We start from the raw sequence: 23,894 nt of genomic DNA on the forward strand, positions 1-23,894 counted from the left end.
AGGAAATGTTATTAGAGATAGATGGCATAAAACAGGGATTTTAAAGTGTACATTGAAAGACTACATATAAACTTAATTTTGAACGTATAAAATAGCAGTGATATCTTGCCAAGATATTAGTCCCTGAGGGGAAAGCAAGTTCTTGTAGGATTCTTCTCCTTTTCTATTGATTTCATTTACTGTAGTTGTTGTAGTCATGCCATTTTGCTAGGAAGAATTGCAGAGCATAAACTGCTTCACTTGTATATTTTATTCCTTGTGCACCTGTGTCCGTCATCTTTTACATGCCTTGTCAGCTGCATGGTGAGAGTGCGCAAGAAGCCTCTGCAAAATGTACAGCTACGGCGCTTCCACAGATTATTTCCAGGACTTCAGACAAAACTCTTCTTGTGTCTTTTCCTAAGATCTTCTTGTATAGTTTATATGGGACTTCACAATTACATTTCTTCAAACTGCGATAATGTAGAAGCTGGTAATACTGTATTATGTGAAACTCCTTCAACCACTTTATGCCAAATTGTAATACAGTTTGTCACTTTTTAAGAAATCATTATTTTTCATAAATAAATGTGCTGCTGCCAGAACTCAGGAATTTTGTACAAATTAGAAAATAGAGGAAAAAAAGTTAATTTGAACTTTTAAGGAACAGTTATTTCCTCTTCAATATTTTTTGTCACTTCATATGGAGGTGGTGGGTTAATCTTAAAAATAATCTCTAATTTAAATGTACTACTTGTAAGCAAGAAGACATGGAGGTCTGGCTGTGATCCTGTAGTATTACTGGTGAATAAGATTATTTGAAATAAATGAAATCAATTATAAATTTTTAAAAGTGGCTATAGGCACTTTTTGCAGTGCAGGAAAAGGGAGAATAAGGACAGGAGAGTAGTCAAAACGTAATTTCTATTGTATTTGTGTCATATGAGTTCCTAAATCATGAAAGAGGTTACTAGAAATAATGAAACTAATTAAAAGAAATCTGAGAAAGGAATCCAAAAGAGAAATTAATGTGAGGTGATTACTCAGAGATGAAAGGTTTTTGTCTCTTCCTTGTAATTATACAGGAATGCTTATTTCATGATAAAAATTGAAGCTGAAATGGACACATAGGGTCAAATTCATCTATTCTGATTTACCTGTCTAAAATTTCAGTGTTTTGTCTGTACATGTCTTATGACGGAGTAAATAATTATCTGTGATTCTCTCTCTCCCCGTTTACGGTAGAGGTGAAGGGACTGGCTTAGACCAGATACCCAGCAATGCATAGTGGTGCAGTAGCCAGTGATGTCACCTGGAATTGGGCTTCTGCTCAGCATCTCTTTGCAGATGCCTCTGCTTCCACTTGGAAGTCTCCCCAAATCCAGAGAGAATATGCTAATAGCCATCGACCTGTTAATGACCAGGTACAATTTCAAAATAGGAACTGAGTAGGAGGGAGAACTTTTCTGCCTTCAGTGAAACCCTTAGGTTCCTGCCGCGGAAGAGTGCTGGGCACGGCAGTGCCATTCCACGGCATCGCTGAGCAGGAGTGGGGTTAGGCACAGCTCGAGTCCTTTCCCAGGTGATGCAGTTCAAAGGGTCGTGGCTGCACAGAAGTCAAGCAGTGTGCTTCAAGTGAAATAAACTTATTTGTAAGTTCAGGTTTTGCTCCATCTTAGTGTTCCTGGGAACATGGGCATGAGAGAGAAAATGGAGGAGATTTTAGGCCCAGGCAGAAGAGCAGGTCGTGGCTCGTTACGCCTTTTCCTGAGGCACAGAATTGAGTTTCTGGAGGTGTTTGTTAGTGCTACTGCTGTATACTTTCCTTTTTATGCATGCCTTGTGTACAGAATGTACCAGGCGACTAGTTGAGCATCCATAGGTATATTATAGATGCAGATAAAGAAATTTGCAGGTGGCCAGGTTGGCAAATCCAACTGGAAACACTGTACTCGGGGGCAATGTAGAGAGAAATCTAAAAGTCCTTTTGTGATATCATCTGCAAACCCCACTGGTAGTGTCTGATCTCATATATAGTAATGACTTCCTGTAATTATATATTTAAAGCATATCTGTGTCTTTGAATAGTGTGAGACATATTAACAGAAATTATTTTGCCCAGGAACATGCAATGGTCAATTTTTTTTCAGATGGGAGATCAATAAGAAGGCATGGCTTGGAAAGCCAGTCATGCTTTGAAGAGCCTTTTGTGAGCAAAAGTGAGAAACACCCTTCAAGCTGTTGTAACAGAGGGCTGGTGGAGTAGTTCTCTAGTTAGATGAAAGGAAAACTGGGGATAGTGCTTCTGAACAAAGATTTTTCCAGCCTCTGCTATATGACAATACATTTAGGTACACCTGGACCTTTCATGCTGTGATTTTTTTGAAATTACTGAATTGTGTGTACCTGGAACCTTGTCAGAACTTACACTATAGTGGGATTATAATGGAATTCATTGTGTTGGAGTATATATATGCTGCAGTTCAGTATGAAATCTTTTTATTGCTTTATCATGAGAATGCTGAACTACTATTGACAGAAACATTTTGAAATTCAGTGTTCTACACTTATTAGGTGCCTTACCTAAACAATTCTAAGAAAGGAAGGACTGTTATCCCAGCCCCAGTTGTAAGGCCAGTGATGCCTATGTGATCATGAGGCTTTTGATGAGTTTCTTCCAAAGAATGAGTTTGTGGCAGAAGAGTGTAGATGTTAAATCATAAACCTTATCTGTCTATTCTTTTTGAATATTGTAGAGCCAAGGAACCCCCATCATGAGCCCAAGGCTTCTTTATGGTAGGTGCTGTAGAAACATAAAATACGGTGTCAGTCCCTGCCTGTAAAAGTTAAATTTACTGTGCAGTGTCAGGCTTTCAAAGTAACCATAAGACTGTGCTGCTACCAGCTGAATACGGTTTTTAACCTTTTAATATATACAGCTATTCTGATCATTGAACAGGAATATCAAACAAATGCTAATAGCATCCCATGCTGTGATATATAAACTGCTGCCTCTGTATCTTTTGAAGATGTCTTAATCCCTTGAAGATTGTATCACGTTGTGATGGTCTTTGTGCTCTTGTTCATTGCTCTGCCTGTTGTTATTGAAGAGAAGACCATTTCGTAAGACCCTTAACAGTCAACTTCGGTGTTGGTGAAATTTTGCCAAGAAAGTTGCATCTGGGGGCAGTGAATATATGTGGAGTGAATTTGTCCAGCTGTACTTATACCCCTGAAAAAATGAGATTCGTAATTGAATTTTTGAACTGTACTGTAGACATGGTCTTTCTGCCAAGTGTCAGCCCCTCATGTATTTCTTTATGGCTTTTACTTTTTCAAATCTACATGACCCCAACGTCTAGGGAGATTTAATGGTATTAAAAGACCCAAAACCTCAAAATCCAACTTTGCCTGAATGAACAAAACATTATAAAAGGAATTGGAATTTGCTTTTACCCACACAGAACGAAAAGAGCAATACTGGAACCCATAGGCAGAGCTAGGGGAAATAGACCCAAGGAGTCAATTCATTTTTTGCTGTGTGACATAAATTAGGACAGCAAATTGCACTTTCCTCCATGGAGAATGCCCAGTCTTGAGATATGCAGGGATAAAGGGAAAAAAACACCACAACTCAAAAATGAAGCAAGCCATTTGTTCAGATATGTAGGCTGAAGTACAGAGAAAAAAGAAGACCATATACCATAAAAGTGTTTGTACTTAAGGACTGATATTTTGTATTGCTCTTGGGAGTTAAGTGGATATTTTATCGTATATAATTTGAAAGGCTGAATATTATTGCAGTGTATGGTTGTGAACTTTGAAACGAAATTTTAAGTGAGTTTCTGTTTAATGGTGGTTTTGTCATGGATTTTGATGTGAATGCTTAGGAGTGCTTGTGCGAATGGGAGAAGTGGACTTGGGCGAAGATAGGAAGATGGAAAGGAGCGAGGAGGGAGAACTGAGGAATTCATAACTTCAGAAGCAGAAAGATAAAAGAATTGGAAACTAAAAGTGTCAGTCCAAGGTGGGGAAAAAATAGAGGAAGTTCTTCCTTGTTGTTGCTTTAGTTCACTCTTTCCTCTTCTTGCTAATCTGGTTTTCCTGTCCTCTTGTGCTCTGGTCATCCATTTTTCCCTGTCAGAAACGTTTTCCTGGCAGCTATTTGGCCTGCTAAAATATTGGTAAAATAGTACAATGTATGTTAATTACATATTAGAAGAAAGTTGAATATGGTAGATGGCTTCCCTGGATAGAAATTTTTTAAATATGCTGTTCCTTTAGTATATACCCAGTTATTTTGATTATGGAACAAAAATAAACATACATATTAAAAACTTAATCAAAACCTTTAGTGCTTTTGCTTAGTTTTCAAGTGAAGCAAACAGCACAGATCAGTCTGACCCAGGAGACAGAGCTGTGGTCTCAGAGTGACTATTATTGTTAGAAAATTATTCCACATACGAGATTTAGAAAGATAAGTTCTTTTTCCACAGAATAGGCATAATTGAATGTTTACTTCTTTTCTTGAGGAGTGGCTCACTTAGCATGCATAGTCTGAAAGCCAAGTCCTTATTTTAGGAGGTAATTTAAACTGAATTGCACACGGGAGCCTGAATGCATCAATTTAAGGGAGTTAGAGAATAATACGACATTTTTGATTTTTGTTTTTGTTGAAGAGAGTAGTTCAGAAGGAAACTTCAGTAAGCTTTTGGGCCTCAGTTGCTTAATGTCCCGGCCATCTGACCCTGAACATTCAGAAGGTCTTCTGGATTAGACTGACACCTGCGTATTCTTTTTTCCATGTAAACCCTTTGACTCCCAACATACAAGAGTTTTATCTGAAGTAGGAAATAGTTTTAAATGGCTTATTTTTAACACAGGTAAATGTAGCTTTTATAAAACATTGGTTTTACTGAGGGTACTGAGGGAGCTGACAGAGGAGCTCTCCAAGCCACGCTCCACTGTTTTATCAACAGTCCTGGCTAACTGGGAAGGTCGTGGAAGACTGGAGGTTAGCCAGTGTGGCACCCATCTACGAGAAGGGCAGGAAGGAGGATCTGGGAAACTACAGTCCTGTCAGCCTGACCTCAGTGCCGGGAAGGTTATGGAGCAGCTCATCCTGAGTGCCATCATGCGGCACGTGCAGGACAACAGGAGGATCAGGCCCAGCCAGCGGGGGTTTGTGAAAGGCAGGTCCTGCTTCATGAACCTGATCTCCTTCTATGACAAGAGGACCTACATAGTAGATGAGGAAAGGCTGTGGATGTTGTCTGCCCGGACCTTAGTAAAGCCTTTGACACTGTCTCCCACAGCATCTCCTGGAGACTGGCTGCTGGTGGCTGCGACAGGTGTGCTCTAGGCAGGGTGAACAGCTGCTGGATGGTCGAGCCCCAAGTGTGGTGGTGAACGGAGTTACCTCCAGCTGGCAGCCGGTCACAGGTGGTGTTCCCAGGGCTCAGTGCCAGGGCCAGCTCTGTTTAATATCTTTATTGACGATCTGGTCCAGGGGATCAAGTGCACCCGCAGTCAGTTTGCAGATGACACCAAGCTGGGGGGGAGTGCTGATCTGCTGGAGGGCAGGAGGCTCTGCAGAGGGATCTGGACAGGCTGGACCGATGGGCCGAGGCCAGTGGTGTGAGGTTCAACCAGGCTCAGTGCTGGGTTCTGCACGTGGGTCACACCAGCCCCATGCAGCGCTGCGGGCTGGGGGCAGAGTGGCTGAAAGCCGCCTGGTGGGAAAGGGCCTGGGGGTGCTGGCTGACAGGCGGCTGGGCATGAGCCGGAGTGTGCCCAGGTGGCCAAGGAGGCCAGCAGCATCCTGGCTTGTATCCAAACGGTGTGGCCAGCAGGACAAGGGCAGTGATTGTCCCCTGTGCTGGGCCCTGGTGAGGCTGCTTCTTGAACACTGTGTTCAGATTTGGGTCCCTCAGTGCAAGAAAGACACTGAGGTGCTGGAGCGTGTCCAGAGGCGGGCAACGGAGCTGGGGAAGGGTCTGGAGCACAAGTCCTGGGAGGGGAAGCTGAGGGAACTGGGGGTGTTTAGTCTGGAGAGGAAAAGGCTCAGGAGGGACCTTATTCTCTCTACAGCTGCCTGAAAGGAGGCTGTAGGCATGGGGGTGTTGGTGTCTTCTCTCAGGTAACAAGTGGCGGGCAAGAGGAAACAGCTCAACTTGCACCAGGGGATGTTTAGGTTGGATATTGGGAAAAATTTCTTCACTGAAAGGGTGGTGAAGCATTGGAACAGACTGCCCAGGGAGAGTAGAACCACTATCCCTGGAGATATTTAAAAGAACATGTAGATGAGGTGCTTAGGGACATGGTTTAGGGATGGACTTGGCAGTCCTGGGTTAATGGTTGGACTTAATGATCTTAAAGGTCTTTTCCAACTGAAATGATTCTATGGTTGTCTGACTTAGCTCCTTTATATGAGCTTTTAGCACTTTCTTTAGAGGATCCTGAAAGTGGCTGGACATAAGATGGCCCACAAGAATGGCTTACTGAGTATATTGTGGAGTTTCTGAAAAAGAAGACTGAAATGCTGAAAGACTGTTGCTCTCTTGAAATTGATGAGGTGACTGCTGCTGCTACTTCTGACAGTGTACGAATAGCGTACTTGGCAGTGTTAGGTTTACAGCTGGACTCTATGATCTTAAGGGTCTTTTCCAACCTAAATGATTACCTCATTGCTGTGGCCCTCATGTAGAATATGCATTCCTATTCTGTAGTAATAAGTAAATATTTATTTTGCAGAAGCTGTTCTTCAAAGCCTTGTTCATAAGCTGTCCATTAACCACATAGAGCTCAAATGTGGGCATAGTTCTTTGTTTCAGGAATTTCTGATGTTATGTGTCAAATTACACGTTCAATATGTCTATAACTTTCTACAGTGTTTAAAACATTGATTTGATTTATAAAACATGATGTGTAGTCTGTGTATACTTGAGAATCTGACCACCCCTCTTCCCACCATTTTAATTCCTGAACTTGCTCCACTGACATCCATGGTTGGGACTGAAAGCAGATCAAATTCAGGTCTTTGCTTGTGGAACTCATGCCAGCTTTCAGCAACATGCCCTTTGGGTATATTCATTTTTGGGTATTTTGTGAAGAACACCTTGTATGCAGGCTGTTGTATGCTCCTGACTTTGCCTCAATCCAAGATCAAAATTTAATTTCTTTCACTTTGAGTATAACAATTTGAAGACCCAATTTAGGCTCTATTGAAAGAAAGATTTCTTTATTGGCAGTTTTACAGGAGCAGCGAAAGTTGTTAAATAAAAGCCAGCATAGATATAAAAATAAGTGTGACTGGAGTGTATAACAAAAAAGTTTTGTCAACCTGTTCCTAACACTACGTTAAAAAATATCCCTTAAAAATTCTGTACAGTGCAAAAGACCTTGCCTCACACTTGAGAAAGTAAACATTTCTGTCTGTGGGTATTTTGAGGGTTCAGATAATCCATGAGTTCTGGCAAGTCATTATATATGCCTCAGTGAGTAATTACAAAGCTTCCCATCCTGGCTGATCAAATTTAACCTTCATTTAACAACATTTTTTTGAGAATAGCTTGATTGGTCTACATTTAAGTGTAAACAGTTTCATCTGGGCTCAAAGCTTAAGAGCAGGACAGATAGACATGACTTCTCAAGAAAGATAAAGACTCGAGCTCCCCTGTAAGAGACAGCTGTAGTGATGGAACCTTCTGGAGTCAGACTGGACTGTCTCAGCCTCCAGTGTGGGAAGCCAGTCAAACCATTTTACCCTTTAGTTTTCCATCTTTAGCTACCTGACATGCAAAGCTTCCAGCAATTTTCTTCTGGTGGGTAGTCAAGTTTTTCACGTGAGGCAGCAGGAGCCTGGCAGCATGCAAACCTTTGAGGGCCAGTTGGGGAAAGCTCGTATGTCAGGAAAGCTTTATCCATTGGGCTGTGTTATTTCAAGCAGTGATGCTATGATTGCCCCACCAGGTCTCTGGAATCTGCTACTTTGGCCAGGTCTCCATCAGAACCTCAACCTGTTTTTTGCCACATTTAAAGCTGTTCTATGTTCATTCTTTCTGTCATGTTGACTCACATTCACTTGACTTCTTTGCATAGTACTTGCCAAAATTCAGTGTATTTAAACGTATATGCGTGCTGTGAAAAGCTTTGGGTTGCTCTCTCACTCAATAAGGTGGTTAGCTGCACATTTAACTTCTAAGCCACCTGGTCATTTCCAGTCACAAATGTGTTTAGACGGGTCCTTTAATCTGGAGCTCCCCAAGGTAGTTCTTCAGATGCTTTGAGTCAACACTACATACTACATTGACTTGGAGCTTTACAAATAGGAAGTTGGAGAAGAGATCAGAAACTAAATAACTGGAGATGTGGAGCACACTGGAGATTTGCCAGTGCTGATTTGAGAAGGAATTCTAATTACCTGAATGTTCTATGTTTTTTTCTCTTCTCTCCCTGCCCACACACCCCCACCCCCAAGAAGAAGGAGTTCGTCACTGCTAGGACTTTGACTGTGGACACTTGAGAATTTTGTGGTTTGAAGGCTGATAATTGTATGAGGATCATCTAAAAGACAAGTTCCTGGGGACTTCCACTATTCATTTGATAAACTACTTTCAAAAGTCAGAAAGTGCAAAATCTTGCCTAGGGGCACACAAGGGACAAGGCAGGATATCCAGACTCCTCTAGGAAGTACTGTTGTGAAGTTGACCAAATTCCCATGGCAGTGAAATACTGCTGAGGTTGCAGATGAGGCACAGAGGAGTTCTTATAAGGACTTGATATTCCAGATAAATAAGAAGGTTCATAGAATCATAGAATGGTTTGGGTTGGGACCTTAAAGATCATCTAGTTCCAACTCCCCTGCCATGGGCAGGGTCATCTTCCACTGGACCAGGTCTCTCAAAGCTGAATCCAGCCTGACCTTGAGCAATTCCAGGGATGGGGCATCCACAACTTCGCTGGGCAACCTGCTTTAGTGCCTCACCGCTCTCACAGTGAAGAACTATAAATTAACTCAAATTAATCAATTAATTCAAATTAATTGAAAGAATTAAAGCCATGACTGTGTGATCTTTTCCCAAGCTTGTTGTGCCTGCCTCTATTTAAACAGAACTCTGGACTGTTTTGTCTCAGCGTTGAGCATGACTGCATACTTCAGGATGTGATCAGTGCCCAAATAACGGGAGCTGTCTCATTTTGGATAGCAGAGGCAGGGGTCTGAAAGTAGACTTCTGCCTCCAGCCTTCTACATGATGGTGGGCAAGCTGCTGAGTTCAAAGTTCCAAAAAAATCAGAGTTTAAATTCATACTGGTGGAGGCAGGTATGGGCTTGGTCTGCCTGGGTAGCTGTGAGTTGTACAGTGATGTTATATGACGCAGGAGCATGCTGCCGGTGCTGATGGTGAAGAGTCAAATCTGTCACACAGGCACACATCCTTTCAGCATAAGTGTGTTTATTTAGGCATTTGTTTAAAGTTTTGAAAAGCTCTGAGCCTTTTCCAGAGCTACTGGGCTCTCAACTTATTTCAAAATCAGTAGGATGATGGCTAAACATGGAGTCGGTTCCTGGTGTTGGAAAAATCCCTATTTAATGACTGTGCTGCTACCCTGTAAATGAAGGAAGGTATGAATATTTACTTTCCTGACAGAAATGTTGCATTGTTAATATCTGTACAGCTCTCCTGTATTAAGTATTCTTGTCTTTTTATATTTAATGCTGCATAAAAGAGGCTTGTGCATGTTGGAGCAGTGGCTTTTCCCAGGGGCAGCAGCCCAGGAGTTCCCTGGTTGGAGGTGTGATGCTAATGAGGCAGTGCCTCACATCCCATTGCTCTGTTTCTTCCAGATGCCTCAAAAGAGGCAATTTTGATCTGCTCAAATGTTGCTAATGATGTTAATACTGCATAGACTTGGCCTGGTCTGTCAGCCCAAGTGAAATACTCTGAAGGGGAAATTAATGTGTACCTCTCTTATAAAACACAACGGAGTCAGATGTGGAGGTACTCTGATCTAAGGATGATAAAGGTAAGTGGTGTATAGCATTATGCAGCATTTCTCAAAGTCTATCTGAAACTTTGGACACAAATTGCCAAGGATGTGGCTTTATTTTAATACTATTTTTGGTTTCTCAGTGATGTGTCCACCCTTGCTGCAGTTCTTGTAATCTTCAAATCTTTCATTTGGCAGTTACCTTGTAGGCTTTTCTGTTTTGCAACTTCACTTTTATATTTTTTTTTCTTGGTAAACAGGTGAACATTTTAACAGCAATTTTTCATGTTGTGAACTTAAGCTCTTGAATTTTTATCTTGTTTATTTGTTTGTTTGTTTATTGCAGCTGGTGCTCAGGATAAAATTGGCTGGGCATTTGGCTTGGGTTTGGAGAGGCTGGCCATGATCCTGTACAATATCCCTGACATTCGACTGTTCTGGAGTGAAGATGAACGCTTCTTGAAACAGTTTATTGTGCCTCACATTTGGCAAAAAATAAAATTCCAGGTAAAATAATATATATTATAATGGTTTTCTGTCAGTAAGAAGTATATGTAGCCCCAGAGAATATCACATAATTAAAATTTTGTGCTATTAACAGATTAGCTTTTAAAGCACAGCTTTATAGCTATCATATGTCATGGTTTAACCCCAGCTGGCAACCAAGCATCATACAGCCACTCATTCACTTTCCCCACAGTGGGAGGGGGGAGAGGATCAGAAGATAAAATGTTAGAAAACTCGTGGGTTGAGATAAAAACAGTTTTAATAGGCAAAGCAAAAGTTGCGTGTGCAAGCAAAGCAAAACAAGGAGTTCACTCATCACTGCCCACGGGCAGGCGGGTGTTCAGCCATCCCCAGGGAAGCCGGGCTCCATCACGCGTGATGGGTACTAGATCACTCCAAACATCCCCTCTCTTACTTCTTCCCCCAGTTTATATACTCAGCATGATGCCATATGGTATGGAATATTTCTTTGGTCAGTTTGGGTCAGCTGTCCTGGCTGTGTCCCCTCCCAATTTCTTGTGCCCCTCCAGCCCTCTCACTGAAAAGTCCTTGACTTAGTATAAATGTTACGTAGCAACAACCAAACCCATTGGTGTGCTACCGACATTGTTCTCACACCACATCCAAAACACAGCACTGCACCAGCTTACTAAAAAGAAAATTAACTCTATCCTAGCTGAAAATGGGACACATGATTCTCTGATATACTGCAATAAAATCCAGCTTTAGATGATAACATCTTTTTCAACCAGGTAAAATAGTGAGTTGCTGCTGATACCCAGTGATATAGTAAGTATATATTTAACTCTTAAATTTATCCAGAATAGGGGTTGATTTAACCTTTGTCTGATTTGGGTATGTTCTTGAATTGTGTCCCTAATTCTGTTTCATTATAAAAATGTGCTTGATACTGAACATTCAAATATCATAACACGTTCCCAATTGTTTTCCATTGTTTTCACTTTACAGTCATTGGAGTCAATGTGAGTTGCGTCGTTAAACTTTGGCAAAATTCTTTGTGAACGTGCCTTGCCACCTTCAGTATGTCAACTCTTTCTTCCAGGTGATAGTGGGGGGAGAGTGCAGGCTCAGTTTGTATGTGTTTTGCAGCTCCTCTGCTGAGGTGATTTTTGTAGTTAGCAACCTTAGGTTACTTTTTGTAGTTACAAAGTAATCCAGCATAACTGGATTGAGTGGAAATGCTACTGCTATAATACTCTGCAGCATGAGCATGGGAAGGTCCAAGTCAGGAGGTATCACTGGTCTTCGGGGGACTTGAGCTGACATAGCTGTGTAGATGCTTGAAAAACTCTGAAGTGCTAAAGCAGCAAAACACTTTTCGCTGCTGCCTTTTACCATTTTACTTGCTTTGTTTGTAAACAGCTTGATTGTGTTTATAAAGAATTGAAAAATGTAAAAGAGGAAAACAATGATAGATGATGATATTTGATATCAATGGCAATTGTTCATATATTAGATGGTATTTGTGTAGTCTCCACATGAAATCAGTAGCAGCATCCATTTTTTAATTCATGGCAGTTCTGGCACATCTCTGGTAAAGTCAAAAAGTCAAAATAGTGTTTGGATAGGTTCAGGGATAGGGTGGGTTTTCTTGGTTAGTTTTTTTCTTTTGTTCTGGTTTCATTTTTTGTTTGGAGGTTTTTTGCTGCTAGTGGCATTGGGGTATTCAGATTATCGTTACCACCTACAGAAAGACAGATTTTTGTCACTGTTCATGAAAGTGGGCCTGCCTGTAGGTTTCCCTGATCTCCTACAGAATGTCTGTTATTCTTTTCAATAAGGAGTTCTCAAGTCTCCTTCTTTTCAGCCCATACCTTTCGGATTGGCTTTGCTCTTGAGGAGCACAGATTGTGGCCGTTTTATAGATTGCAGTCTCATCTCTGATGGAACTAAGATGAGATTTCTTACTTGCTTTGAAATTGTGGATCCACATCTCAAACTGATATTAGCAGCAGATTGTTTTTTGTAGGAAAAGCCCAGATTGTCAGAATGATATGGTCTGATGTTGAAGGTGAGCCAAAGAGAGGGATGGGTGTTCTCTGAGTTGCTTATCATTTTCATGTTTAACTTCAAATGAAGTCAGGTGTAGTGAACCAATCTGAAGGTGACAGAGGCATAGTTTACTGTGGATAGACTCAGAGGAAAGCACACGGTTTCTAGAAAACTAAAAGTGACGGAAATATTTTTTCTTTTTTTAGTTGGTGCTGTTTGGTAAACCTCAGCTAAGCAGGAGTCACTAGGAGCACATGGTTTTGCACTGTTTTGCTGGGTAACTGTGTCATCAATAGGAGAGTAGTGACAATGTCTTGGTAGTTCTTTTAAGCATTTCTTCTTGCTGAGCAGCTTTGGTTTCAGCTGGTGTTGGTTCAGCTTGGAACAAGGAGAAAAGCTCTACAACCCAGAAATGATGTTGTAGAGTCATGAAGTTGAAGCTTGCTGGCCGATGTACATTTTGAAGTAATAACGTGAATCAGGAGGTATGATACAATAGATGGGGGGCTTCAAGGAAGCTGACACTGTGCTCTAACTTAGACCAAAGGAAAAGACTGGAGTAATATCACCAGGCCATTGACAGACCATTCTTGCATTAACGTGTTTGCCCTTGTATCCTAACAAACAGGCCAATGAAAAGTATACAGACTGGGAGAATGAGGGGTGTGGGAGAGGGGTAGCAGAAGCGGAAAGCTGGCTTGTTTGCAGTCTTTCTCTCTTCCAAAGAAAGGATATAGCCAATGCTTTAGAAACAGATTTTTGCTCTGGTATCAAGCATTTCTTAGGGACCTTTTATCTTTTTCTTTTTCTTTTTTCTCTTTTTCCTTTTAACACATACATACACACACCCACTTGGATATCCCACCTTCAGTTTTGGTAAAATAATTCTCCCTAACTCTTAGTTCATATTTTTCAACTCTGTCTCTGAATATAAGAGACTAGAGGCAAGCTTGGTTTTTTGTTTGATAGGAAGTCTGTGTCCACCTTTCATCTGATATCTGACATAGAGCTTTTTCAAGGTCAGTTCTGTACATACTTCTACTACATACTAGCATTGGTTATTGACCAATTGACCAAAAAGGTTAATGACCCTTTGAGTGAGAATACCATGAATTAATCTTTGGTGCTACCATAAGGTCTTGGGTGATTGGAGCTAATAAGACAATTTGTATTTCTTTCCTTTCTGTTATTTTTAACGTGTGCTGTAAAACCAAGTTGGCAGACCTTCTCCACCTGTCTTACTTTCTAAAGAGTCATAATTAATCACATGGTTAATTCATATCATATTTGAAAGAAAACTTTTAGCCTGTCCTCCAGTGTTGATGTTGCAAGAAATCTCAATGGATATTTAAAAAATGTCAGATTTTCTGCATGCAAGGCCATGCAGTACTTTTCAGCCTGACTCAACTGAAGCAAGACAGACCAGGTATTCTGAGAGCCTTTCATTACACACATTGAGTCCTTCAGCCTCAGAAGTCCTGGGTAAATGTCCATTCTTTATGTGTCTTAACTGAGACAGACCTCTCAGCTTTTGGATACTCCTGCCATCATTTTGTATAATCTGAATATTATACGCTATCATAAATATTTTTCTTTCTGTTCATTAAAATGTTCTTCAAATGCATGAAGTCCACCCTCCATAGCAGTAAACTTCAATAATAGCTGGGCTAAATATACTCTTGTTCAAAAATGGAATTTAATTGGAGCATTTTCTTGGGATTTAAAGTATATGTTTTGTGCCTTTTAACAGCCTGAACATGTCAGACTTTTCCCTCTGTCATCAGTTGCTCAGTGTATGTGTGCAGGCTTCAGCAGGTCAAAAAGCTGCTGGGAAAAGCTGACAGTGCTTGTACCGTTGTGGCCACTCAGCACAGTGGTGTTAGAGTGCTGCTCCCCACAGATCAAATTACTGCATTGGTTTGGATTACCAAACTATAATTTGACACAAGTCACAGCAGTGTAGGGGATCAGAGGCTGGTAACTTGCCTTCAATCACTTGTGTAGGCATTCTGCTCAGCCTGAAACGAAAGGCTGAGGACGGGCATGGCAGGAGGGACTAAGCACCTGCAAGGAGTAATGGAACAAAACAAATGGCTTGGATCTGATTTAGCACACTGTGTTACATGTGTGTTTGTCAGGGCTCTGAGTGTAGGTGCATGTAATCACTTTCAGGTTCATGCTGAGCCAGCATTCTTAAAAAAAAAAAAAGAGATGTGTCCATGGGCTGAAAACTCTCAAGAAAAGGTACAAAAATGAAATGACATTTAGGGAAGGAAGGCACTCATGGTTCAAATGAAGTGAGGTGTGCCCAGAGGTGCTGATTAAAATGAATGGGCTCTGGTGGCAGGACAGTTCCTGGAACCTCCATCATTTCCCTGCCACGGCGAGCAAGCAGCGTGTCATGTCAGTTGACTGCTGGTGCATTCTCTCTTTACGAATTCACTTTCATTTGATATTGCTGGCAGTTGTGGCTTCTGTAGTTTAAATAATTATTTATTTCAATTGCATATGAGCCTTGTGGCTGGAACTGAGGTCAACAGAAGCATGTTTATGCTGTTCAAAGGGAAGCACGCTGGTGCAGAGGGAATCTGGATCAGATTCCTAGTGGACTGCAGACTCCCTTTGTGAGATTATGGGAGTTGCTTTCTTCTTTTCCTCATTTCTGCAATATCTGTAATATTCTGCAGTATCTGCAGTAAGCCTAGCACCACCTACTTTTTACCACTCCCTTCCATCATCTCTGGGTGCTGCTCCTTCTGATGGTGCCAGGATAGCCAAAGCTCCTAGAGCAGCTCTGCTGGGAGACCTGAGGGACTAGTAGTAACCTTTGGCAGTGAAGTGAGGAGAGTTGACAAGCAGCTTGAATTGGCACTGTTCACCTCGGGCACAGATGCAGCCAGAATGGCATATGTGGCCCTAAGCTAGGAGACTGCCTCTGCTTCGGAAAGTGAGGAGTCAATGTTAGCGGACATGAGAAAAAGTGTGTCTTCAGAAAGATGTAATTGTGTGGAAAGAAGCGATTCGTTATATGGGAAAGGAAATCAAAGTCATCTCATCTTTCTCCTGTGCAATATAGCAAAGGCTGGGCCTCACTCACCCCGATTTGCTTTTGCTTAGCGTGCCGTAGGAATTAAGCCCCTATTGCAATGGCAGAGGATTTATCCGTAGCCCAGTTTGCACTGTTTGCTACGTATGTGAGCCCTCTTGCTCACAGTTACACAGTACAACTTTTTTACCTTGCTGTGCACTTTTTGGGTTTCTGAGACAGTCATCATCCCTGTGCATCTTTCCTCTGCACATACCTCATTGCTGGGAGTTGCTGGGAGACATATAGCTTGTTCTGAAGCCTTAGAAGATGCTGAAAATAAAATTCACTGGCATCTCCAAGGGGAAACTTTTGCAAATTAAAACGTCTTAGTCTATATCCTTTATTCCATGCTTGAGAAGGAGAGCGTCAAAATTATAAGCCAGCCATTTCAACCAGTTTGATCTTATTACATTCACTGCACAGGGTGGGTCTGTCTGATCCATCATTAGTATGCTACTCCATATAATTTATATTTATCTTCTTAGTCTGTGATTAGCTTTATTTTCCGATAAAAAAGTAAATAGATTCACCGGCTGCTACATTTTCAGATATTTTTCATCCAGATTAGGTAACTCCATGCTTAAATGGTTATTCATTTATTATGTTTACTTTCTAATAGTGCATCTATTAAAGGCAAATACGCAACATTAGTATGTAAATTTAACTTGGATGTCTGAACAAATGAGGTACAGCCTCAACTGTGATTTATTGTCTAATTACTTTTACTGTAATTGAAGATATATAGTGTGTGTGTATGCTTGTGGAAGTACAACAGAGAATAGATGATGGCGTAGCATAAACATTTTATTGGCGTGACTTTGGGAAGGTTGAATTTCTTATGAGTGACTTACGTAGATCATCCTAAGTGAATATCCATAAAACCTTTACAATGCTGTACATCATCTCAGGTTTGTCTGTATACTCTGCAGAACATTGTGAAACTCCCTTTTTTAGTATTGGATAGCCATGAAAAGATGGAAAAATATCTTCTTTGCAGAGATGCTGCACTAAGCTGCACAATTGGATTAGAAATCACTTGGTCATCAAGTCTTCTCTTATCAGGATGTTATATCTCATATTGTTTGTAGACAGTGCTGGTGCTGAAGCTCTAGGAACCTGCGTCCTCTAGCCCCAGTCAGGCAAGTACTGAAGGACATGCTGAGCTTTAAACGTGCAGGCAGTCCCATTTAAAACAATGGGATGAGTCCTGTGCTCACTCAAACATAAGCTGAATGCCTAAATAGTTTCAGGTCAGAGATCTCCATACTACCGGGGATCCAGATAGAGTGATCACCAACTTGAAGGACTGAAGCAGAAGAAACTTTCAAAATGGCCGTTATGAGCAATGAGAGTTTAATCTGATAAACCACAAACTTCATTTGCAAAATCTTTGATCCAAGCCAGTTTTACTGATCAACACTTGGGTAAAGAAAGTCAACAAACAAGCATCTGGAGAGTAAACAGGGCTTGGATTCCCATTCTCAATCAAAGACAATTGGCTTAAAACAAAGGAAGGCAAGAAGAAAATAGGGGCTCAGAAATGAGGAGATTGGATACAAGAAAAAACAAACCACTGAGAGGAGACCAAGTAAGAGAAAAAAGCTGTATTTTGGGCATTGGGGACAATATGAAAAAGTCTGCGGGCAAACAGAAAATTTAAACAAGATGAGCGGGGGCAGGGGAAGAGGAAAAAGGCACAGAAAAGGAGAGCAGTTTTAAGTCAAAAAACTGTTGAGACTGGTGCAAAAGTCTTTTTCTAAATCAATCAAGAGTCTTCTCAGACTTTGTACTGTACGTATCTACTCTTGGTCTCTTTTTGGAAAATCAAGAAGTATGAGTGACCACAAAAATTATGACCACAAACTATCAAAGCCATTCTGTACTTTAATGTATTATCCCCAGTCTCAGTGAAGGGTGGTGTTGAAAGCAAGGAATGTGTTGTCTGAGAGTAATGACTGAAACATCTATAGCAGCTCTCCAAAACTCAAAAACAGAAGAGATGAAAACTTGTATATCCAATGCTATTCTGCACTAACTTATTTTGTGGACTTTTTAAGTCCAGGTCTGAAAAACAAGCAGCTTACATACCAGTGAACCACAAACGAGTAATATAGTGGATTTTCCGTCATACGTTATAGTAAACAGATGCTCAGACATGCATGGCATTTCACTGGAGCACAACTGGACCTGTGCGCTAAGCATTTCAATGTAATGAATTTTCCAAACACATTCAGTGTTTTCTCTGGCTATTCTTAGCTTTTATTTCCCCAAGTAAAACCTAACTGAGGATTTTTTTCCGCGGCTGCCGTTCTATAACCTGTCCATCTCTTGTTGAAAAGCAAGATTGTATCTCACCCTGTACAGAAGTGTAGATATGGGAGGGTATTGACGCATGTTACCTGTATTAGTTCAGTGTGCTAGAAACAGCAATATGGGAACCAAAACCTGCCTTACCTTCCCCCCACAGCCTGGCTTTCATTCATCTTCATCGTGTTAGGACCTAAGGCTAATTCAGGTTGGAAGGGACCTCAGGAGATGTCTAGGCCCACCTCCTGCTCCAAGTAGGGTCGTCTCTGAAGTCAGGCCAGGTTGCTCAGAACATTATCCAGCTGCATCTTGAAAACCTCCAAAGATGGAAACTGCACAAGCTTTTTGGGCAACCTATTCTACTGCTTGACTGTCCTCATGTTTTTTCTTTTATCCATTCTGAAATTCTCTTGTTTTGACTTACATCCATTGCCTCTCATCCTCCCACCGTGCATAGGAGTGAAAACCCTGCGTCTATCTTGTTGATGACCTCTTTATATGTACTTGTAGGTTGCTTTTAGGTTCCCCTGAAGCTGTTTTTTCTGTAGGCTGAACAAACCCAGCTCCCTCGGCCGTTCCTCACAGGGCAAGTGTTTCAGACCCCTGATCTTCTTGGTGGCCCATTGCCGAAATTGCTTCAGTTTGTCAATGTCTTTCCTGTGCTGGGGGAGGCGGCTGAAACTGGATGCAGCATGCTGGATGCGGTCTAAGAAGCACTGGGTAAAGAGGGATAATCACTCCCCGTGATCTCCTGGCTGTGCTCTTTTTGCTGCCAGGGTGCACTCATGCCCAATCGCCTCCCACCTGGAGCCCCCCGGTCCTTCTCAGCAGAGCCGAGTTCTTCTCTTTGCATGTTTTCTTGTTACACCTTCTGTGGCTCATCATGGAGATGTTGCTTTTCTTCACTGTCAAGGCTCTTCATAGCCTGTTCTCACCAGCAGTTCTTAGTCCTTATGCAGAAACTGGTGCCTGCATCAAACTGCACAGTGATTTCAGCATTTCTTCCTACTTGTGAAATCCCCATTTTTCATGGTTTAACTCCAGCCAGAAACTAAGTACCATGCAGCCACTCACTCACTCCACCTCCATCTCCCCAGAGGGATGGGGAGGTGAATCGGAAAGGAATGTAAAACTCAAGGGTTGAGATAAGAACAATTTAATAATTAAATAAGAGGAAAAAAACCACAAAGCAATAATTTAATAATAACAACAATTGTAACAAGGAGGATGGAGAAGGGGAGAGGAATAAAATCTGAAGGGAAGGGAGCAAAAACAAGTGATGTGCAATATCACAGTTAGAAATACAGTTGTTCACCACCCACTGACTGACCAATATCCAGCCAGTCCCTGAGTATCAACTGGGAGATCCCAGCCAACTCCCTCCAGTTTATATACTGAGCATGATGTTCTATCGTATGGAATATCCCTTTGGCCAATTCAGGTCAGCTGTCCTGGCTCTGCTCCCTCCCATGTTCTTGTGCCCCTCCAACCTCCCCACTGGCCAGACTTAAGAAACTGAAAAGCCCTTGACTTAGTATAAAGATTACCTAGCAACAACTAAAAACATCTGTTACCAAAATTATTCTCGCACCAAATCCAAAACACAGCATTGTACCAGCTACTAAGAAGAAAATCAACTCTATCCCAGCTGAAACAGGACACCATGTCAGCATTTTCAGTTTTCTCTGATACTGCTTCTCACACTGGGGAGGTGCTCTCTCTGATACCCGCTTCCCTGTTCTCTTTCAAGCCTCACCTTCATCAGCTCCCAATTATTTGTGATGCCTACCACAACAGCTGGCAGTACCTGTCTGAGGTGGTGAAGAGCTGAAAGACCTGTCTGTCATTTTTGTGAGTTTCATTCCATGGTTCCAGTAGACTTTACCTCCAGCCTTCACCTGCTTGTTGTCATTTGTCCTACAGTTAGTATCAGCTTTTAGGGGCAGGAACCATCACTGAACTCCACATTTTGATTCTCGATCTGTGGAACACTTAGTGTGCCAGAACCCAGGCCCATGACTAAGGCTGCACTGAGATGATATTACTGAAACTCTTGGTAAAAATAACCATGGATGGGGGATGTGATTTCCAGCAATCCAGCTGCTACCCTTTGAACTAATACCAATGATACAGGTTTTCACTCATACCCTGTTTCCATCCCTCCACACACCCAGTCTTACTAATAGCCTCCAGTTGAACCTGGACAAATCAGCAATAGTTTAATTCCTTTCTGCTTGTACTTGGAAAAAGGTCAATAGCCCTTTGTGCTTAGATTAGTTAGTGATATTTATCTTACATAATGTCTCCATCTGTTGTCTGCTGGAGCACCAAAGGATGAAGCAAATCCATGTCATCCATCTAGCAGCCACCTTGATAATAGTCAGATGTACAGAGGAGGCTATGATACTCATTAGCAAAACTATAGCTCTTTTCCTCCCCTTCACCTGTGTTCCTTGAAAATACTTAAATTCTAGGTTGTTTTCACAGTTCTAGAATATTTGAAAACTCTGATGTTCACCTCCATTAAGTTGTCACGTGCCAATAGCAGATTTGGTCTTGCTGATGGTGACTTGTAGTAAAATAGCTGTTTGAGCTCTTCTTTCTGGACATTAAGAGATTTCTGCTTTGTACACAACTGTCCCGGTGGAATTTGTTTAGAGTGGGTGGAGTGTGTGTTTCTATGTATATGTATGTACAAAGAACAAACTATTGCATCCTTACTTTCAGTTTTCTATGCTAGCACACATTTAAATCCCTAATAGAGTTTTTATGACATGGCAGATAATTCTAAAACCTGGATGATTTGCTCAAGTTCTTATCTATGTGGGAAGTCCAGGCTTTACTAACAAACCTAGAGAGTGCCACGAGGGCTTTTGGAAGCTGGCAATGTAAAATACCAGTGTTTCCACCTGGAAGATGTCATCTCTTTTGATTTCAGGTCAGTCACAGACAGCAGTTGAAACTTCTCTCTGTTTGAAGGATTTTGGTGGTTTTGTGACTGGTCTGTACCACTTATTCCCAGAGCCTTGGTTGTCACCAGCATCAGGATGAGAAGTTAATTTTTCTTCTTTCCCATGTACCCACGTACTGTTTTGCTCTGCTGTTCCAGTTGTACTGCAGCAGCTACTTTTGTGGCTACGCTGTGAGGTGGATCAGGGACCCTTTTTTCTCTGCAGTTCCTTAAAGCTATTGTCAGTTCCCTGATCTACTTCTCAGTGTTGCCCCATGCCCTCAGCAGAACCGAGGAGACAGCACTTCTCTTTTTGGAGGCAGGATAAACTCAGAAGTGACTGAGGAAGGATGGGAGGAAAAAACCTGAAGGTGGCTTTGCCGCTGGATCATGTGTCACAGCACTGTGGCCCGCATGCATAAGCAGCACAAGGGAAAGGTGATGGGTCGGTGAGGGAAGTGAGCAGCCAGGGTGGAAAGAGGAGCCTTTGCTAGCTGGGAGTCTTCTACCTTTTCCTTCCATGTATCTTGGACAACCAGAACCTCAGTCCTGGGGGAAAAAAGGAAGAAGCCCAGAAGTAACTGAAAGAAAATTCAGTGACTAGAGAAGAAAGGACAGAGTAACTTGAAGACATACAGCTGTTCTTGTTGAAAGTTTTTTGTGACTTTGATTCCATTAGTGGCATCTCAAGCAAAACACAACTGTGCAATGCTTGCGAGATCCAAAGGCCACTGAACCTGTAGATGTGTCCTGTGGATTTCAAATTGGACTCTCCATATCTTCCCAAACAGGTGTTTGCCATTGTCCTTCCATGCAATTAAGGTAAAAATATTTTCACATAAAAAAAAGGAATGTTACCTGTTCAAAAACAAATGAAAGGGTCAAGATAACTTCTTTTTTTTTTTAAGTGTCTCTCTGTAGTCTTAAAAGTTGGAATGAAATAACAGAAACCCAGCCTCTCACGAATCTTCAGGAGTGATAATATTCACAGCACATCCCACAAAAGGCTTTGGTACAAGCGAAAGAAAAACCAGTAGTGCCTCAAGACTGTCCATCTCAGGTGTGGCTGAATTTCGAGCATGTTACTGGTTTAAAGAATGACAGGTGAATACGTAGAGAATGCGGTACGCCCAGCAGGTTTATCATCAATACAAGTGAAAGAGATTCCTAACAACTGGAAACAGGGACGTCCTTCCAATTTGTTTTTAAACAAAAAGGAGCAACTGTAGCCTTGACTGAATTTTGAGCTCACCCCAACATGATGAAAATAAAGGAATTTCCAGTCAGGAATGCTGCTGCAATATACAGTTATATTTAAGTAGAATCATTTTGCTGCTAGTGTCTTTTTTTTTGTAGGCAAAAGTCAATGCAACCTAGTCAAAGTACACCAGATACCATTTAAATGATTACTTAGCAAAAACTGCAATAAGCTTCAAAAAGCATGTGTTACTGTGCTTTCCTCTGATCTCTAAACCTCATATACTGGTTGAGGCTCTTTAAAACAAATAGCTCACAAATGAGTAATTCTGCTGCTGAATATATCAACCAATCTTTATTGCATCCCAAATGATGAAGTATAATGGTTATACAAAGCGTTTAAATAAGCCGTGGAGCAATTTCCAGCGGTGATATATATGCTGAAACCACATTAAATTAATATTAGGTGAAGGAGTAAAACTGGAAATCTAAAACAACAATAGATTTTGTATTGGTTATGTGAAGCCACAAGAACCAGCTGGTGGTGGTTTCAGCAGGAATCCACAGATGTTGAGAGCTCTGTCTTACTGTCTCTACAAAAGTATGTAGCTAGTTAAGGAGGGTAACCCTTACACTTTTGCCAATATTTTTTTCCAATATCGGTTCAATTACAGTGTGGTGAATAGAATTCTGGCTGGGAGGGGATAGTACAGTAACTATCCTGACTTTAGTCTTTGGCCCTGACCTGAGAAGTGACTCAAATTTTACTACTCAATGATTGTGGTTTCCATGCAGTTTACAGTTGTAGTTGTCTTGTGCCTCCTGCCTCAGTATGTCTTCTCCAACACTGTTCTAGGGTGGAAAGTTCATCAGGACAGGGGCTGTCTTTTTGTGCTCCATCTACCTAGTGGGACCCTGGTTTCTGACTGGCAGTCCTAGGTAATTATCACAGTCTGAATAGCTGCATGCCTACAGCAGAGTTAAATGCATCTTTGTGAGTGTACATTATGCATTTTATGTAAGAATAAACTCCCGTTTCAAATGTGCCTAAGCAACTTGCTATGCAAGTGTGTGTCTTCGGAGATACAGGTATGTGTCAGTATGCATACGCAACCACAGCAATATAAAGGGGGTGGGGGGTGGGGAGAGATCTTGAAACCAATAGGAAATATGCTCTAGTTCTTTTTAACCAGTTTTGGATAAAAGGATGGGGTTTATCATAAGTGAATTTACTTGATAGCTGTTTTAACATTTGTACCTATGTTTTACACACAAAAGATACATCTTGCCAAGTGTTTTTGGTAAAGTGGTCCCTAAAAATCATACCTAAACTCCTACAGTCATCATTTGCATCGTGATTAGCCATTGCAGCTCAGCTGTAGAGTGTCCCTAGGAAATGAGGGCTGGGGAGAACAGTCTGAGTACATGTGTGCATATGTGTGAACATGAGCACCTTTTGAAGTACATGGTGTTAATAAAAAACCCTGATTTGCAGCTACCCCTTCTCTGATCAGAATACGAATTAGGCTACAGAGAATAGCTGAACAGCAGAAGGCACAGTTGGGAAGAACCATCTTATTCTTATCATACCCATCCTCAATTTCCCTCATCTTGCTAGTGTGAGACACACACAGACCATAGTAGTGACAGCCTAAAACAAAATGTGACAAGTAATGCTTTGGGGTGCATATGCTGCAGAGGATTTGGTTTTGCAATTTTCTAAAAACTAATAATAGGAAGAAATCACCTCTTTTGACAATTGCTTGCATCCTGCTCACATGTTAAATTCAGTTTGCATAATTATTCGTACGTGTAACCTGTCATCCTGAATCACCAACAGTGAACCCATTTTCTGATTCTTGT

General features: G+C 41.4%; 1 protein-coding gene across 7 annotated transcripts in view; it reads left to right on the forward strand.

Annotated features, from left to right (window-relative positions):
• The window catches only part of FARS2 (phenylalanyl-tRNA synthetase 2, mitochondrial), a 249,532-nt gene that overhangs the window by 135,646 nt on the left and 89,992 nt on the right, over positions 1-23,894 (forward strand). For all 7 annotated transcript variants that reach the window (XM_056333249.1, XM_056333242.1, XM_056333248.1 and 4 more), the window contains one exon: positions 10,316-10,476. In XM_056333249.1, the coding sequence (XP_056189224.1) occupies positions 10,316-10,476 (161 nt within the window). The remainder of the gene's footprint in view (positions 1-10,315; positions 10,477-23,894) is intronic.

This window comes from Falco biarmicus, chromosome 3, assembly GCF_023638135.1.
Source record: "Falco biarmicus isolate bFalBia1 chromosome 3, bFalBia1.pri, whole genome shotgun sequence".
Classification (NCBI taxonomy): Eukaryota; Metazoa; Chordata; class Aves; order Falconiformes; family Falconidae; genus Falco; species Falco biarmicus.